At 54.1% G+C, this 17,325-nt stretch overlaps 8 protein-coding genes across 8 annotated transcripts; 2 read left to right on the top strand and 6 right to left on the bottom strand.

The window, feature by feature from the left end:
• The first annotated feature begins 32 nt into the window (after positions 1–32).
• On the top strand, positions 33–1,077 carry BO72DRAFT_451341 (zinc-finger domain-containing protein). Its single transcript, XM_040945461.1, has 3 exons — positions 33–486; positions 601–768; positions 828–1,077. Exons 1-3 carry the CDS (start codon positions 139–141, stop codon positions 954–956), a joined length of 645 nt encoding a protein of 214 aa, XP_040797820.1. The 5' UTR covers positions 33–138; the 3' UTR covers positions 957–1,077.
• A 91-nt stretch (positions 1,078–1,168) lies between these two features.
• Positions 1,169–2,054, bottom strand: BO72DRAFT_451338 (YjbQ family protein). Its single transcript, XM_040945460.1, has 3 exons — positions 1,962–2,054; positions 1,533–1,821; positions 1,169–1,408 (listed from the first exon to the last, which is right to left on the bottom strand). The coding sequence occupies exons 2-3, from the start codon at positions 1,806–1,808 to the stop codon at positions 1,250–1,252; spliced, it is 435 nt and encodes a 144-aa protein (XP_040797819.1). The 5' UTR covers positions 1,809–1,821; positions 1,962–2,054; the 3' UTR covers positions 1,169–1,249.
• Positions 2,055–2,062: 8 nt separating this feature from the next.
• Positions 2,063–3,400, bottom strand: BO72DRAFT_451336 (uncharacterized protein). The gene is made up of 3 exons (XM_040945459.1): positions 2,809–3,400; positions 2,406–2,733; positions 2,063–2,352 (listed from the first exon to the last, which is right to left on the bottom strand). The coding sequence occupies exons 1-3, from the start codon at positions 3,258–3,260 to the stop codon at positions 2,242–2,244; spliced, it is 891 nt and encodes a 296-aa protein (XP_040797818.1). The 5' UTR covers positions 3,261–3,400; the 3' UTR covers positions 2,063–2,241.
• A 429-nt stretch (positions 3,401–3,829) lies between these two features.
• On the bottom strand, positions 3,830–4,537 carry BO72DRAFT_386229 (GFA family protein; the record flags this gene model as incomplete). The annotated part of the gene is made up of 3 exons (XM_040941620.1): positions 3,830–3,944; positions 4,028–4,280; positions 4,348–4,537. 3 exons carry the CDS (start codon positions 4,535–4,537, stop codon positions 3,830–3,832), a joined length of 558 nt encoding a protein of 185 aa, XP_040797817.1.
• Positions 4,538–6,296: 1,759 nt separating this feature from the next.
• Positions 6,297–8,296, top strand: BO72DRAFT_224724 (F-box domain protein). The gene is made up of 2 exons (XM_040939803.1): positions 6,297–6,767; positions 6,830–8,296. The coding sequence occupies exons 1-2, from the start codon at positions 6,451–6,453 to the stop codon at positions 8,187–8,189; spliced, it is 1,677 nt and encodes a 558-aa protein (XP_040797816.1). The 5' UTR covers positions 6,297–6,450; the 3' UTR covers positions 8,190–8,296.
• Positions 8,297–8,430: 134 nt separating this feature from the next.
• BO72DRAFT_224691 (glycoside hydrolase family 27 protein) lies at positions 8,431–10,600 on the bottom strand. The gene is made up of 7 exons (XM_040939802.1): positions 10,403–10,600; positions 10,209–10,341; positions 10,000–10,140; positions 9,849–9,938; positions 9,476–9,778; positions 9,171–9,355; positions 8,431–9,076 (listed from the first exon to the last, which is right to left on the bottom strand). The coding sequence occupies exons 1-7, from the start codon at positions 10,472–10,474 to the stop codon at positions 8,672–8,674; spliced, it is 1,329 nt and encodes a 442-aa protein (XP_040797815.1). The 5' UTR covers positions 10,475–10,600; the 3' UTR covers positions 8,431–8,671.
• Positions 10,601–11,306: 706 nt separating this feature from the next.
• On the bottom strand, positions 11,307–12,605 carry BO72DRAFT_530727 (NAD(P)-binding protein). Its single transcript, XM_040950317.1, has 2 exons — positions 12,148–12,605; positions 11,307–12,078 (listed from the first exon to the last, which is right to left on the bottom strand). The coding sequence occupies exons 1-2, from the start codon at positions 12,541–12,543 to the stop codon at positions 11,476–11,478; spliced, it is 999 nt and encodes a 332-aa protein (XP_040797814.1). The 5' UTR covers positions 12,544–12,605; the 3' UTR covers positions 11,307–11,475.
• A 257-nt stretch (positions 12,606–12,862) lies between these two features.
• Positions 12,863–15,776, bottom strand: BO72DRAFT_471346 (putative DUF221 domain protein; the record flags this gene model as incomplete). The annotated part of the gene is made up of 6 exons (XM_040947085.1): positions 12,863–13,605; positions 13,661–14,059; positions 14,111–15,034; positions 15,084–15,376; positions 15,477–15,673; positions 15,726–15,776. The coding sequence occupies 6 exons, from the start codon at positions 15,774–15,776 to the stop codon at positions 12,863–12,865; spliced, it is 2,607 nt and encodes an 868-aa protein (XP_040797813.1).
• Between the last annotated feature and the right edge of the window lie 1,549 nt (positions 15,777–17,325).

Genomic DNA, 17,325 nt, shown 5'->3' with positions numbered 1-17,325 from the left:
GTGGTGGTAGTGGAAACCTCACTATTGCAATCCTCCTCCAGTCTCCTGCAATCGACCCGGACTTGTCCATTGTCGTCCTCCGCCCTCACCCCCGCCCTACCTCTTCTCAATCTCTCTGGGACCCCAATCTCGCCCAGCATGATGAACTGCGTCCGCAGCCGTGTCGCGGCTTTTTCTACCGCCTGGACCCCTCGGGTCGTCGCCCGGGCCAGCTACTCGACCACTGTCCCTCGTCTCAGCGAAAACACCCTGCACGCCAACGACCCGACCCCCTCCAAGCCCGTCCCGAACGTGTCGGCCACCAATGCCACTCCCGTCGACTCGATGGGCGCATGGGACAAGCCCCTGCAGGAGACCCCCGAGATTGCGGAGCGCACCCGCAAGCTCCAGGCTCCCAACCGGGCCACCACCTGGGCTGCCAGCCAGCAACCCAGAGAGAAGGCCATGGTCGGCCCTCGCTTCGAGCAGACGATAATGGAGATGCAGGTCCGTGAAATCCCGAGCCATTGGATCCAGGAGAGGACGTTGGAATGAGCCAAGAAGGAGCGAACGACAAGGGAATATCAAATCAACCCGGAGACTGACGTTATCCTGTGCTAGCCCCAACCTTATGCCGCCATTGAGCTCATCCATAAGCAGCCTGTGCGCTGGACGAAGAAGCGGGTTGTTGAGTGTGACGGCGGCGGCGGTCCCCTCGGTCACCCCCGGATCTTCATCAACACCGACAAGCCCGAGATTGCTACCTGCAACTACTGCGGTCTTCCCTTCGTATGTCATTTTACCGTGCTGTTGTACCGTTGCAGAGTGCTAATCCGATGATACTTCAGGCCCACGAGCAGCACCGCGCATACCTCAAGTCCCTCCCCGCCACCAGCTACCCCCTCGAGCCCACTGGTGATGCCGCCGAGGTGAACGAGAGCCAGCGTGTGACTGATAGTGCTTTCGAGCAGCGGTAAAGAATGGCTTGCTTTTTCTCCCTTTGGCGTTGATGACTTTTCTTTTCTTGCTTGTTGTTTCCCCGTTTGGCCCCCAGGCTCTTGTACAGATGTACCAGACAATGAAGTTGTTAGAACGAACCGTTCCATAAAAGTCGATGTAACCTCCTTGGCTACTTTAATCGATACCACACGAGAAGCTACTCCCATCAATACTACACGAGAACACAGAATCGTTCGTATCTCTCCATTCTGGGTTGGTTCGAAGCTATATACCACCCCTCACAGCAAACCCACCATTAGACCCCTCGAACTCACGCCTTCTCACCCTGGATAGTAGCCACCACCTTCCGCGAGTGCCGACTCGTGCGGAACTCCAAATACCAAATCCCCTGCCACGTCCCCGTCGCCAACCGACCGTTCGTGATCGGAATCGTCACCGAAGCCCCGACCAACGCGGACTTGATATGCGCCTGCCCCAGCCTCACATTAGCCTCTTTCCACTTTTCTTGCAACAACATCACCAGTACTAGCATCCAGCCCACATCATCCCCAACTACCCTCTACCCAATTTCCCAAGAGAAAGGTTAAACAAACCGGCATATCATCCTCCCCCTCCGCGGAATGGCGATACAGGTTCCCCTTCTTGTCGTAGGGGGCGATGCGGTCCAGCGCGTCGCTCATGTCGGCCCGCACGTCCTCGTCCCAGTTCTCGTTCAGCGACAGCGCGCAGCTGGTGTGCTGCACGAACAGGTTCAGCAGGCCGACCTTGTACTCCCGGATCTCCGGCAGCTCGGACAGCACCTGGTCCGTGATGAGGTAGCTGCCCCGCGAGCGGGAGGGGAGGGTGAAGGATTTTTGGAACCAGGACATTGTACTGTTGATTCTTGGGAGATGGGGGGGGGTTAGTATGGTTCTTTCGGGGGCGGGGTTATGGGAGATGGTTTTTTGGGTTGGTGGAGGATTGTGGTAGGTGGTGGGTGAGTGAAAGGGTCAATTGATTTTGAGAGAGAGAGAGTTACGTACGATGCGATTGATGGAGGTGTAGGGAAGGAGGTGAGGTTGGCGGTGTTGACTTTGTTTGAGAAGTGAAGCTACTTAGGCAGAGGAACGGATTTCAGGTGGGGGGAGAAGACAGGAGAAGACCCGTCGACGTCATTCGCGAGATCCGCGCATTTATCTATCGCTGCAACACTACAGGCTGGGCCGCGTCAACACTAAACACTAGACATTGTCTTCATGAAATGGCAAGGAAAGTTTATGGTTCTTTGCAACTCTATATCTCAAGGAAATAATGCCCCCTTCCTCATGAAGCCGAGCACACGCTTGCCTGCACAGAAGGAGGATTGCTGGTCGCCGATCCCCAATCCGTGCCGCCCAAGGCTTTCCCTGCCTCGGTGGAATTGTCCGATCGAATCTTTTTCTCCCGCTGTCAGTTAGCCGAATCAACGAAGCGAAAGGAAGACTCACATAGTACTGCTGCTCGACGTAGTACCACCAATCGTCACTGCGAAATGCATTGTCCGTGGACTGGCTGATCGGGTCGACCCAGATCGTGTCTCTGGTATCGAAATGCGCGTGCTTCGACCACGAGACATACACCTTCGGATGGTCATTCCCACGCACCCCGTCCGGCGCGCGCGCGTCGCCAGCCGCGATCTCCTCACTCGTCAGCGTGCTATGGATCTGGCTCCAGGCCAGATTATGGTAGCCACTGTGAGCCGACAGCAGGGCGCGCGAAGGCGCCCACAGCTCGTTCGCGTCGCGCGAGTGCACAATGATGACTCTTTCCCAGTCACTACATCTCCGAAGATTAGGCCCTTTGACGTTGCAGAAAGACAAACAACTACAGAATGCTGCCCGGTACACTCACTAGTCATGCCCGGTGTCAATCAGGTCGAGCACCTTGGCCCCGTCCTTCTCATAGAAGAGATTATAGACCACACGCACATCGGTCTCATTGCACCGCTGCACGGTGTAGTAGATCGGGAACGCGGACGCGGGGCCGGGATTCCCGGCGTCAACGCCCGGGTTGCGGCATTCGCAGCCCACGTCGGGGTATTCGCATTGCGGCGCCGGTGCGGTCTGGTGCGCCGCGTTGTAGACGTCGGGCGAGTCGGGCGAGCCCCCGAAGGCCCAGGTCGGGTAGCAGGGCTCCTCGTTCAGGGCTTGGCCGAAGAACCAGAGCGGCGCGTAGCGGTCCGCAAGCTCGACGCCGTCATCTTGGTTCAGCAGGGTTCGCATCTCCTCGTCCGTGATTTGCGTGACGGCTAGGGCTTGGGCGGCCAACGCCGCGAGCACGGTGCTTCGGCGTGCTGGCCACATCGTGGACTGGTCTATACGTGCATTGGGCTGAGGATCTTGGGGCCCTAGTTATTGGCATCGTTGCGGAGAGCAGTCTTATAGATGTATCTCGAATCATCAGGTCAGTCGCGTCGGCTGACCAACCCCGCGCTATACCGACTGATGTACTTCCAAAGTTGATTTATTCCGACGAGCTTTCCACACATCAGGGGTTCTGGAATTCCGTTGACTGATTGACCAGCATGACCCCTGCCTAGGGTGACATCGGGCCGGGGTTATCGGTTGACATGAGCATGCAGCACCATCACATTTCCATCGCGCCTGATAGGCAGCCGACGACGCCCAGCCTGACAGCGGCCTTCCGAACACCAGCATGTTTCTTCTACAAGGGATGTGATTGGTCTGTCTCTTCACATGTTGATCACGTTTTCTGTCTAACATATGACAAATAACTCGGAATTTCCTAATTTACAAATCATGATGATCATTTATCATGCACTCGTCTGACTCGTATCGCTGACCCAAATCGTGTACGTGGTCCAGTGTGGTCACAGTTTAGTAAAAGCCCCAAAGGATACGATCACCGATCTTCATTCCGTGGGCTTGCCCATATCATCGACCTTTTCACTGTCTTCGTCCATCCCAGCCCACTTGAGCTTGCCATCTGGGATCTCTAGAATCCGCTGGCTGTAGAAGATATGGCAACTAGAGTACCGCGTCAGTCAAGGAACGAGCAGCTACAGCTACGACTCCCCCGCTCGGGTGAACAAGAAGAACATGGAACTTACTCGACCTCGAAGGCCTTCCGCCACTCCAGACGCTCTGCGTCGGTGTCTCCGCACTCAATCGACTCCGGGAACAGCAGACAGACATTCCGTCCTTCGTCCATGATCGGCGACCGGCACCACGAACAGAAGACCTTGGTGGGCAGGGAGTATTCCCGGGTCTTGTTGGTGGAGGAGTAGAATGCCAGACCCTCGGCGCCCTTTTCGAAGAGCAGGTTCTCCTTGTGGAAGATGGCGGCCCATTGGAAGGGGGCAGCTGCGGGGGAGTTTCCCAGTCAGCTATCATCCGCAGCACCTTTCTGCTCCATCGCGAACAAACTCACCATGGGTCATCTGACACCCGCGACAGTGGCAGAACTTGGCCTTGAGAGGCTTCTCCTTGTTGAGCTTGTATTTGACTTGCCCGCACTGGCACTTGCCGCGCCACTTGACCTCACCGAAGTCCTCGGCGGACCGGTGCTGGTAGGGCGGCCGCTGGGCCATGTCTTTAGTGCCTTCGGGCTTGTCCGACATTCCGGTTGCGTTCTTGCGGGCGTGAGTCGTTGGGATGAAGCGGGGGAATTGAGTGCTGCGGGCTGTTGTTGCTGCTGCCGGGAGATAACACTTGGGGGTTGAGCGAAGGATGGGGGCGCAGAGTCGAAAGGGCGTCGATCGCATATCACAGAGGATGTAGAAACTGGGATTGTCATTCGATTGAACAACAAAACTGAATGTCGAGTAGCTCTCATTGAGTCTCTCCTATTTATACAAGAGACCGCCGTGGGCTTTTTTCTGTGCAGGGTCTGGGACTGCGGATGATGTCATGACGATGTATTCGATGACGGACGAAAGGGGGGGCCTTGGACACAGAATGGCAAAATGACAGAATTATTGCGACGGTTGTTGAGGTACTTGTGACTGAAAAAAAGGGTCTGGAATGTTTTCTGGGGGTGAAGGATTGAGCCATCGTAAATAAGCTTAATTAAGGCCTGGCTGGTTGCTGCTGGTGGGTGGTTTTGGTTAGTGGCTTGTTACTATGAATAAATCGGGCTGTCAACCTACCTTGGGGGAATCGCTGCGATGGCTGGATCTTACATGGAAGCTTCGTCTTCGGATGTAATGTATGTATGAACCTGATATCTTCTCTATGGTCCTTCTGAAGGTGTTGCAGTGTGTCTCCGAATCTTCTCGGTTGGGAACTTTGTTGTATCTCTTGGAAGTGCTGTGCCGTACAGTGGATGTTTTGATCGCCCAAGAAGCCTACCAAGGCATTTACTTCGAGCAAGCATTGGCTTCATGACCAACGACGATGGCTCGTGTAGCATGATATGTAACGAAGAGGATCAGATGTAAAGATCTTGGTATTCCTGGTCAAAATTATTTTGAGAGGGCAAAGCAAAGGGGTGAGGCAGGCAAGGAAACAGCACAAGTGATGCAGCTACTACGAAGCGTGGCTGGCCCGTTTGTCGTTGTGGCTGGTAGGATATCTTGTGAAGAGCTGGGGCATCAATGCTAGAATCTTAGGACAGAACATCTCTATCTGATCAAGTAGTAGCAAGGAAATAGTGGCGGTGTATTTCCCATTCTCAGGGTTGATTAGGATGCTGATGGTCTTTCGACTCACTCATTTTCGCCGATGTTTCGCAAGTCTAACGGGTGAGTGACTATGGGACAAGGAAATAACTAGTTAAGCAAGTAATACATTTCTAATCATGGCTGCATGGAACCGAAAATCTTGTGATTGTCAAGCAAAACGAAGTAAACACTAGGCCGCATTGGTCCTCCCTCTTGTTCTTCCCTCAGCTTTCCTCCTCCCACCCCCCTTTCGGAAAACAACATCAATATCTCCAACACACCAACAAACAACAACTTTCACCTCTCACCACTCGGAAGATATCCTGATAGTCTGTCCTCACTTCACTCTGATCTGACCCCTGCAAGATGAAACCCACCCGTTCGGTGTCCGGAAGCATTCTCCTCCACCCAACTCAACCTGAAACCCCCGCCCTTAATATAGGGAACTCTTGGCGGGCGACACCCTGTCATTTCGCTTGAGGAGAAACAGCGAGAAATGCCAATCACCGACTCCCCGCCTCCCACATCCAAACGAACCGGCGGGTGCATGCATCTCTTGTGCATCGAATGAAGACCGCTCTCGCGTTACAAGTCTCAGGGCTTAATTATACCTCTTCCTCCCCGTTCTCGCCGTCACTCATCTCATCCTGTCCGGCTTCTTTTGCTCTTCTTGTTCTCCGCTTCTCGCTTAGCTTGTCTCCATCCGCGTTTCAGCCTTCTTTATCTCCAAACTCCGATCGTCCTTTCACCTTCTTGTCTGTCTTAATCTCTTACTTGGTTTCTTCTGTGTCATTTTTGCGAGGCATCGACTCGCCTTTCTCATCCCCCTCAGTTCTCCCCCAATCCATGTCCTTCCCGGTGGTGGATCTTGCATGATGGGTCTTCTGAGCCGACTTCGCAGACATTCCTCCAGGAACCACAGTGCGGGGAATGCGGCCACCTACGACCATCTCCGCACCGACGTCGACGCCTATCCCCGATCGACCTCCAACCAAGACTTGACCAAATCCCTCCCACGACCGATTCTGCACCGCATCTTCGCCGCCGTATGTCCACACACCGTTGACGACAGCTATGAAACATCGGAAGAGTCCATGACCGAGGATGGCTGCATGCTCTGTGACATGCGCGACCTGGCCCACTGCGCCTTGGTCTGTCAGCGCTGGTATCTGGAAGCCCGGGCTTTACTGTAGGTACCAGCGATCATCTTCAGCGAGGCACACGTCTAACGAGTTATCTCTTCCTGCTTAGATACTCCCACGTCCGCATTGACCCCGTCCATTACTGCGAACTCGAAGTGGAACTATCCGCCAAACGAAAGCGACGCTCGTTCCTGAATCGCAACGGGGAAGCCATCGATGCGCCCCAGGTCCGACTCCGACTCTTTATGCAGACTGTGCGGGAATCGTCAGATCTGGGACATCGGGTCCTCTCTCTCCGCATGCCATACATGACTCGCGAGGCGAGCAAAAGCGAAATCGCCCGCACCATCTCCGTCCTGCCAAATCTGCGCTATGTCGACCTCCCCGCCGGCATCTTCAGCGACGACCCATCGTGCTTGGCCTTGAAGCAGGAGCTCATCGGTCGGTGCCAGGATCTTCGCCGGATGAGCTACCGCCACGGGGCCGAGGGCAGCTTTTCGCAGTTACCCGAGTCGCCGCTCTGGGTGAATCTGGAAGTGCTCGAGCTATCCCGGCTGCAGATCGAGCCGCACATCCTGCGGATGGGTCTCGCCTCCTTCCCCCATCTCCGGGATCTCACCCTCGACGATCTGCCCTGGCTCGACGACTCCGCCTTCTCGCCCTCCTACTCCGATACTCTCCCCCCGTTTCCGGCCGTCCAGCGCCTCACCCTCCGCGATACCCCGAACGTCACGGCAAGCGGGCTTGTCGATTTCTTCTCTCTGCCCCTCAACCGCAAAACCCTCCACTCCCTGACCCTCTCCTCGACCGGTGTCCTCCCGTCGACCTACCACCAGATCCTCTCCGTGGCGCCGCAACTCCGCTCCTTCTCCGTCAATCAGGAAGTCACCCGCTCGTTCCCCGTCGACAGCAACCGCGTGCCCCCGCTCGCCTCCCGCTCCCTCGCCCTCCTCCACTACGAGATCACCTCCCCCTCCAGCCCCATAACCGGCAACCTCCCGCCCATCGCCGCCTCTTACTACACCTACCTCATCTCCTCGCTCATGTCCCACGCGCTGCCCGCGCTCCGGGATCTGTACGTCCGCGATTCGAGCTTCCCCGAGACCTTGCTGCTCGCCCCGCCCCCGCGGCTGCTCGGCGGCGGCGAGGGCGAGGGCATGGGCCCGCAGTTCTTCCACGGGGGTCTCGCCCAGCCGCTGAACGTGTACAGCAAGGGGCTGGACGAGCTCGAGTGGAACTTCACGCCGTACGAGCCGCCGTCGACGCGCGGACGCCGCGCCAGCACCACGCGGCCCGTGAGCTTCCACGACGCCCAGCTGAGTCGCACCTGGGGCGGCGACGCGCGCAAGAGTGTCCTGGTCGGGAACGGGTTCGGCGGGTTCCTGGCCGTGCCGGTCGAGGATGAGGACGGTCGGCCCAAGAGTAGTGGCGGCTGGCGACGCGATAGTCGGCAGGATCTGTGGCGGTGAAGCTGGGGGGTGTTCATGCTGTATGCTTGTGTCAACTGGGATACGTACGGTAACCCCGGATAATGTTGTAATGAGGGGCAATTTGACCTGGGCTCTCGTGGGTCGTGTTGTAGTAGATGTGGATCCCCTACTGGCTGTCTGTGACACTGGGTGCGGACGAGTTCCTATTTAGGTATTTACTTTATTTTTCTTTTCGTTGATCTATTTCCTTTCTTCAGGATTGGGTGGAATGGACATTTGGAAAATGGTTCCGGAAAATATCAGGATATGCTTTTACCACCTTGTTGAAAACAATGAAGATAAAAAAACATGACTGTGTCACCATCAACCACCGCTTTTTCATGACATGCTCCCTCCTTCCTCCTTCTGCTGAAAACCCCATCTTACTATCTCCTGTCTGTGCCTAGCATTAAGCAACCTACCACTCCTCGACTAATTGAGGCACCACCGCCCGGCCATCAAATGTTGAACAGAACAAATGATTAACAAGCATCGCCCACCACCAGAACAGCAGCATCGTGGGGCGCCAGCTTGACACTATACTTATCCCGGACACATCCCAGATCATTGCCCGTCCAGGCATTCCGCACCCGGAACCCCGTCCCGCGGCGCCCGCGGTGTCTCCCCTGCAGCTCGGGCACCTCCTTCCAGTACGCGGTCCGGATCTGGGTGCGATCCTCCGAATTCAGCATCAACACCAGCGTCCCGTTGAGCGTGGACGACGGCCCGGACCAGTACTCGGCCGGGTGCAACGGGTCGAAGGTCCAGTCGGTGTTGTAGCCCCATTTGTAGGGGTAGGCGGGGCGGCCTACTAGAGGATCTTGGTTGAAGTCGAGCAGGTCCTTGTTGCTCAGGATGGCCAGGTGGGCTGCGTCAATTGAATCCAGCTTTTTGTATCCAAGAGGTTAGCTCTGGGGTAGTGGATGAGTTTGCTGGGGAGAAGGATGGGGGGTTTCAGGGTGCTAAGGGGCAAAAACATACAGGAGTGCCGATAATCAGAGGGCTCTTCATGATCGCCCAGAGAGCAAAGTGGGCGCGGTTCTCAGCCAGCGTCAGATTCCCGTTACCGACTTCTAGCATGTCCGGGTCGGGGTGCCCCCAGAAATTGGCGTAGTTCATGAGGAAGGAGTTCTCATTGGCAATTTCGGCGATGCGGGTCCAGTTTGCTGCATTCTCTGGTTAGTGCTTGATTCGTGGAGGGAGCGGAGGGGAAGAATGAGGAGAGAGGAGAGGAAGGACGAGGTTGACAGGGGAGACTGGTGCTGGGAAAGAAAAGGGAGCCCTACGTGTAATATCGCCCGACATGCGCCACGAGTTGCCGGTTGCGTTTCCCCAGGCATTCACATCGGCTTGACCCCAGTCACAAAGAGAGTAGAGAATGGTCCGGTTCACGCTGAGAAGAGCGTCGCGCATGGCCTGATAGCGCTTCGCCGTCGTCGATTTCGACCAGTCGTACCTGGCCGGGGCAGCGTCTGCAAGTCCCGGGCAGGTGCCGTTTGGGTAGGGACCACCGTTGGTGCTGTCGGGCACGCAGGCGGTGTATTGGTCGGTCTGATTGGTAGGGACACCGCAGTTGTCGTACTTGAGGTCTAAATTGAGACAATTAGTTGAGGAAGGTAGAAGGGGACGAGCCGGAGGGTTAGGGTATAGGTGCGTTACAGTCAATGCCCCATTCGGCGAAGGTTTGCGCGTCGACCTTCTCATACCCCAGACTAGCTGGGTAGCCAGCGCAGGTGGTCAGACCGGCACCTGTGATGCGTAAGCTTTTCTCTTCCGTACACGTCTTGCTTTGGTAGGGGTATGAACCTACTGCTATAGATGCCAACTTTCAGACCCAGCGCATGGATCTGATCCACCAGGCCGGAGATTCCATCGGGAAACTTATCAGGGTCCGGGATTATGCGCTTAGTGGTTGTGTTGCGTCCGGACTTGATGGACCAGCAGTCATCAACTAAGATGGCGTGTAGTTAATTAGCAGCGTGAGCCTTGAAAGGGCTCGAGGGTAGTATATGAGCTCACTGTTGATGTACTCGTAACCGAGGCCCTTCAACCCTAGATCTATGACCTCGTTGGCGGCCGTGAGGATCTTATCTGCGTCGATTTCGCAATTGAACGCGTTCCACGAATTCCAGCCCAGGGCAGGCACGCGGCCCTATTTGCATTCAGCCTTTGAAGCACGAAGAAAAGTGTGGATTTGATCCAGATGCGCGTACCACTTCATCCTGCCGGACCAGGGCATTGGCCCTGGACATAAACGCCAACACCGTCAAGGAAGACACCAACATAGTGACTGGATGAGATGTATCTCAGTATCCTCAAGAATGGCCCTGAAATACAAGTAGTGGAATGATTCTGGGACCGCAAGTGGAGCCATGATGGCGGCGAGGGGAACGACGATCGCTACTTATATTGTTGGGAACTTGGTGAAGCGGGGGTCTTTGGGGGTCGAGGAAAGAACCCTGTATGTAGATGGGGGAAAGAGCGACACGATGACCAGGTAGGTGGAACCCATACCAGGTTTGCTGGCGAGTTTGTGGCATGCTCAGAGGAGGGGGTGGTAAACATTTCGGAAGTTGTGTACACTATTTAGGCTATAGACGACTTTATCAGGTTGTGATGTGCGCCTCGCAGCCACTCGAGTCAAGCTATTCGGGTTGCGTCCTGGTTTTTCCGTGGTGGATTGGTTCCTGGTGGCTGGCGGGGTTGGCCGTGTTGGAAAGGGTAAAGCTGCAATTGGGGTGGACCACGCTGCAGATGAGCTGCATTAGTGTCTGAGGGGAAGGTAGAGCTCCTTTCATGTTACTCAGTGGAAGGATCTGGATTGCGGGTGGTGTGAGGAAGGGCGGAAGAGAGCCTGGGAATGACATCTGGCGCATTCAATAGTGGCTTTCGATGACGGCGCATGCGTGGTGTATTGGCAATATTGCACATAGTGACTTTGAGCCTCCCGTGATGAGATTGTTCAAGCATTGATAGAAAATGTTTGAACTGCAAAGACATTGTGAGGCCAAAAGTGAGGCAGGCGGTGTGGTGTGGTGTGGGTGAGTGAGTGGGTGGAAAGTTGAAGTGTGTGGAGAAGAAGTAGTTGAGAGAGGGGAACCTGGAAGATGATAGCACCTCCACCACTACTAATTAATTGTATACTCTGCAAGCCACCAAAACTACACAACATCCCAATCACTCCACTCCACAGATCAACTATTAACATCTCACAAACACACCAGCATATTTTAATAATCACCAGCATACATCAGTACTACCATTCTAACTGCAGCCAGAATCCCAATTACATCTCTACATCTTTCTCCCCAAACATCTTCCCAAAATACCTCTCAAAGGTCCTGACCTCGACCCCCGGAAAAAGCCCATTGTGCACCTCGCCCGGCGGCCTCACAGACCGGCCCGCCCCCTGCATCCCCTTGACCAGAATCCAAAAGTCATCCGGGAAGACACTCTTCCCCTTCACCTCTGGCGGGATCGCCCCCTCGGGGTCCCTCCACACCCGGTGCATCACCTCGAGCGGCCACACCTCTTTCTTGACCGTCCTGCTCGAGAACCGCTCCAACAGCGCCGCAATCTCGTTGTACGAGATGCGATCACTCACAAAGTTCAGCGTGCGGTTCGCGGATATCTCGGGGTGCTGGACGGTCTCCACGAGGAAGGCGGCGAGGTCGTCGATGTGCGTGAAGTCGACCTTGGCGTCCGCGTCCCCCAGGATGTGGAGGGTGTAGGTGTCGGGCGGATCGGGGTTGACCCAGGGACACCAGGTGGTTTCGCGGGATTGGTTGTAGAAGTCGCCGCAGCCGATAAGGGTGTAGCTCATCTTGCCGGCAAGGATGGCCGGGTGGTGGAGGCATTGCTCGGTAGTGGTGGATTTGAGGTTCCATATCTGGGGGGGGGGGGGGTGGTTAGCTTGAGGCGATCGTCTGGAATGGTTCGAAAATGGAGAGGAACGTACAGGATGTAAGTATCCCATTTGATCATCCTCTCCTGGGGGGCGGTAGATGTGGTGCATCCCATACTCGCTCGGGTAGAAGCGTTTGACGCCTGCGTGGGCCGCGGCGTCCTGGACGGCTCGTTGCGCGGCCAGTGCTTTGCCGTTCAGAGCGCTGATCACGATCTCCACGCCGGTCAGATGGGGGGTGAGATTCTCGGGTGTGGCGGAAAGGAGGTCGACGACTGCAGTTGACAGACGTTGACTCTGGTCGGATGTGAAGCTCTTGACTTGATCGCGTGCGGAGGACTCGGATTGCGGTGCGGCGATCTGAAGGACATGATGGGGAGTGGTGGTGAGGAGGGCGCGCATGATCGCTTGGCCGATCTGCCCTGTTGGGCCGAGGAGAGCGATCTTCATTTTGGATTCGAAAACCAAACCAAGTGTTAAGTAAGATGCTTATTTGGTGTGATTGTTGCTGGTGGTTGATGCTCTTATGTGTTGATATGCGTATGGGGTAACATCACAGCTACGTCATGTGTATAGCGTCAATTGTTCAATTATTCTATTTCAAGACATCAAAGGTAATAAAAAAGACGTGCACGACACGCTGGACCTTGTGGGACGGATTCTATTCGATGATTCAGATAGGATCTAAGCAATATACACCAAAAACAGGATTAGGGGTATTAACATTTTCATGTCCATGGCATTTCATAATTTGACCCGACAGCACCTCTCAATACAGAATCTTCAACTCCCACAATGGTAACTTCGGATCGAACTTATCCCAAACAATCTTGTTTTTCTCACTCAGATGCGCGCCCTCGTTTGTGATGGGTATCAAGGGGTCGGTATCCACAACCTCCTGCTGACTGAAGCCCCATCGGTCCCGTGGAATCCATACCGTCGGTGTTCGGGAGGTGATGCACGGCTCAAAGTACGCATTATTGTGCTCCTGCTCCGAGTATTGGATTTCCACGTGGTCGCGGGGTACCTTGCCCCGAATGGCGGCGTAATCACGATAGAGGTTGGGGTGAAACCATCGCCATACGGATTGCCATTTGCTTGTGAGGTGCAGATGCGGGAGACCCGTGTCAAGAGGTGTGGACGCTACGGAGGCCTCTTCTTTGGCGAGCTGAGCGGATTCTTCCACGTCAAGAGTGCGGGGAAGGAAGGAGTTCAAAGGAGCAAGGGCTTCATTGAGGGACATGTGGGCGAGAACGGTGAGGATCAAGTAGACTACCATGATGATCAGGGGCCCAATGGCGCCTTTGATGGCGAAGAGACCGATCAAGCAGATGTCTGCCAGGTAGAGGCCGGTCATCAGGTGTTGGAGGGCCCGGGGGTAGACGAGACCCTTGGTGTCGATGCGAAGATCGTAGACAAAGAGAAAGTTGTATCGGTAGGCTTGGTAGACAAGGTAGAGACCGACGAATGCGAATCCGAGAATTAGGGGAGCGATGCAGGAGTACGTCAGAGCTGAATTTTGGCAGTTGTTAGCTAGTGACACGTCAGACAGGGCGAGACAGCATACCTATCACACCCATGTTCGTGAAAACCGGAAAGACATTGCCCCAACTTAGGCCACTTAGTGTTGCCCATCGCCGGTACAATCGGCGTGGTGTACGGTCAAGGAAGGTCGTGATAAACTTGAATACAACTGCTCCGGCAACTTGCACCACCGCCATAGAGCTCATGGTCAGGCCCTGTAGAAGAAAGTATGAGATGTAGAAATTTGTGGCTTTCGGTAAGTTTTGAGCCAGTAGGTCTTTGGCTGACAGCGGGTTTTTAATGATTTGTGCAGTCGCTGCGGATGCGGCAGATGTCAAGGTAGTAACAAGAAATACTTGGACTACTTGGAAGCAGAAATGTGCACTTTGGGTGAAAAGCTCAACACGAGCATCCGAGGGCACACCTGCGCATCTGGCACATGCTGTATACCTCGTTACAACCAATTCTCACAGAAAAGAAGGATCAGCCATACCTCGACAGATAACAGGGACCAATGACATTAGCATCGAAAGGGCAGCAGACGGCAACAGCCCCGATATGAGGCCGATGATGACATCTGGTAAGTCATTGAGAAAGCCCAGAAATGGCACCAGGTCGGTAAGAGAACTGATGTTAGAAAGTGTGCCAACTAAGGCTGATGGAATGGACCAAAATATGACCAGAGCTGCAAGGCCACCTTGAACCAAGAACCTGCGCCCGATGCGCTGCCACCAACTAAGATTCAATGCTGACCAAACGACCTCATTGGGAGAGATACCGATGAAGCGCGGAGTCATATGCAATGGCTGATGATGCGACAGCGTTTGTAGAGCGATTTGCGCATCATTTTGCGTGTAAAACTCGATGAAGACCGCGGATAGATTCTTCATCTCTCCATTTCTATGTTTCTTTTGAAGATCGTCGATCTCTTCAATGACCTTGACAAGCTCAGCTCGCAGCCAACGGATCGTATCAACCTTCTTGCCGAAAGGCTTGGGGCGATGAGTTGGCCTTCGCACACCATGATACCAGCCCGATGTGTCCGCTTCACAATCATGACAGGCATCAGTCTCTAAGCAGGACTTGGAGGGGGAAGCTCCTTTCCTAATGGCCCTAAGACGAGCTGAGTTCGCTGCCCGAATAAGTTTCGTTTCGGCGCTTTCGAGCTTATAAGCTAACTTGTCTCTTTTCTGAACCTTGTCGTCCAACTTCTTACAGTCGGAGGTGATCCACATACGCCGGATCGATTGTCCAAAGACCTGACGCAGTGTCTCCTCGTTCTTATACTCCTCGGGTACCGACATGAACAGCACCGTCCTGGATGATATCCGACGCGCATAAGCGGGAGAATTCAAGTACGCCTGTCGCAGGTTGGCATAAAATATGCTCTCTCGCGTGATAACGAAGAAGACAAATGCTGTCGACTGTCAGCGACGTCCAGAGGTATTCTGAGAAGATCACCTCACTGAAAAATATACATGCCATGACGGCATGAGCGTAATAACGCTTAGGATCCGTGACATTGCTAAAGCTCAGCGCATCGAGTTGAGTATTTCCCGCACCTCCCGTGGCATGTATAGGCAGAAGGATAGGCCAAGTGATCACGCATCCAGTGAAACATGTCGCAGACAGAACACGCAGAAATCGCAAGAAGAGATAGCCGTCCAGAGACGAGTTATGCAGCACCTGGGCATCATTGATCCTAAAGAATTCTCCAAACCAATTGACAAATCCCGATGGCAAACGTGGCGCTCGCTCACTACGTAACTTCTAAGTAACTTCCTGTGGTAGCATATGAGGCTGGAGTGGATGCTACGTACTGTTTATGCCAGCATGGCAGATGAGTTCTGGGTGCATACCACCGCAGCTGAGTTCGTCGACAGATCAGAAACAAGCCAAACCAAAAGGCCGCGATCACCAAGGCAGGGATCAGAGTTGTTAGAAACGCTGAAAGGGAAGTTGAACCCCCACCAAGTCCGAAATCTCCTATTACATCGGAACTTGTCGAGGAGGCGTTGCCCCGCGAGGAGCCAACGTTGGGATCATTGTCTGAGCTCTGATAAATCAATCAGCACGCAACCCACAGAATACACATGGAATGGGCTTACGAGAATGTTACTCCGCTTCACAAGCGGATCAAGCACAACTCGAAGAGCCATGTCAGCGGGCTATACAGCTGTACCTTGCAGGCGAAGAAAGGAAGGTCAAAGCATGTAATTGCTCTAAATATACGCGGACTTCAGAGGACAATCGCATCTGCCCCTAGAGCCCCATCATAACAAGCTCTCGAATTCCGGGTCGTGTCCCACGTATTTGAGTGGCAGGCATGCCGAACCTGTCACTTGCGGCACAATCCACGCAAAAGTACATAGCCTGAAAGGGCTGAAGCTGCAAAGCATGCAGGCTAGCGCGGTGTGACTCGAGAAGTGGTACACTGGCCAATAAGAGTGGTAGGAATGTGAATGGTCGCGTATCGATGTTGATTGTGGGTTCTTAGTGGTTATCAGCTGTGGTTCGCTTATCTGCTATGCCGTTGATCAGAAGCACGAGATGCCACACTCAAAATTACATCTCATGGAACAGAGTCGACAATTGCAGTAAGAATCGTCCAACTTGGCATGGAACCATGCGATCAGCGGGGTTTGGTCGCGGACGAGCGTAGGATGAGATACCGAAGAGCTGCGCACACCAGGCCATCAGCTGAGCCAACATGCAGACCATGCATGAGATCAACCCTAGGGAGGGCGCTCTTGTAGCAGTCGGCGATTCTCAATGGTTCTTGATTCTTCGGACAAGCAATGTGGAATCAATAGAGGATGGGGCGCTGCCGATCGGCGGATTGAGCTGATCATCCCGGACGGAGCTTCTGCCAGCAAGGGATGGCTGCTTTGAGGACTCCTCTTTGCTGTACCGCGAGAGTCAGTGAGAAAAGTTGCACCGTAGCATACTTTCTTGCTTCATTAATGACTTAGTTCATGATCCTGCACGTAATGAATCTGTGACCTGGTAGACCTGCCTCCGGTTCTGTATCCATTTTTTGGCCAAGCAGGTGCAGGTACAGTGACAGCTCAGGCTTGTCCGAGTGGGACATCCACACCATTATTTCCCAAGTGGGAAAAGGGGTTGGTGGGTGCACATCGGCCCCATACGGAGCATTGAGGTGAAATTCTGTAGGAATGTGTACAATCGAGAGAATATAGAATGAAGAGCAAAATGAACAATTGATTGTCGCGGGAAGAGTGAAGCCGGATGATGTGGAGGGGAAATTCGGGAGGGAGTGAATCAGCGGGCTTACCATGGGAGTAGCGGCTAGATGGTCAGCCCGCAGTGAGTGTTCACCTAGGTCCCGGCGCCTCGGCCCGTACATGGGGATGAGAAGCATTTTGGAACACTGAATAGCTGATTAAGTAAAATGGAAACCTAGGCTTTGATTAGTGTTGGGGCAGCGCTTCATGATAATAAAGCTCATGCCATCTTCAGCACTGCATGTCATTCGTTGGCATGCCATAAATGAGCTTCTGAGCATGGGAGTTGAAGAAATTGATACAATTATAGCTCTCTTTCGCTTCGTGGGATGGAGTGTGGAGTAGCACATGTATCGGGCAAATTTCTTTTCAAGGAGATTATGATCAAAGATAAGGTATGGGTCTAGCGATTCCTAACCAAGGAGCTTCGAAGGACGTCCAGCCGAATGTACCAATAGGCAGG

Source organism: Aspergillus fijiensis, assembly GCF_003184825.1.
Source record: "Aspergillus fijiensis CBS 313.89 unplaced genomic scaffold BO72scaffold_55, whole genome shotgun sequence".
In the NCBI taxonomy this organism is placed as follows: Eukaryota; Fungi; Ascomycota; class Eurotiomycetes; order Eurotiales; family Aspergillaceae; genus Aspergillus; species Aspergillus fijiensis.
The sequence above is the reverse complement of the archived record's forward strand: the minus strand, read 5'-3'. Positions and strand labels throughout refer to the sequence as shown.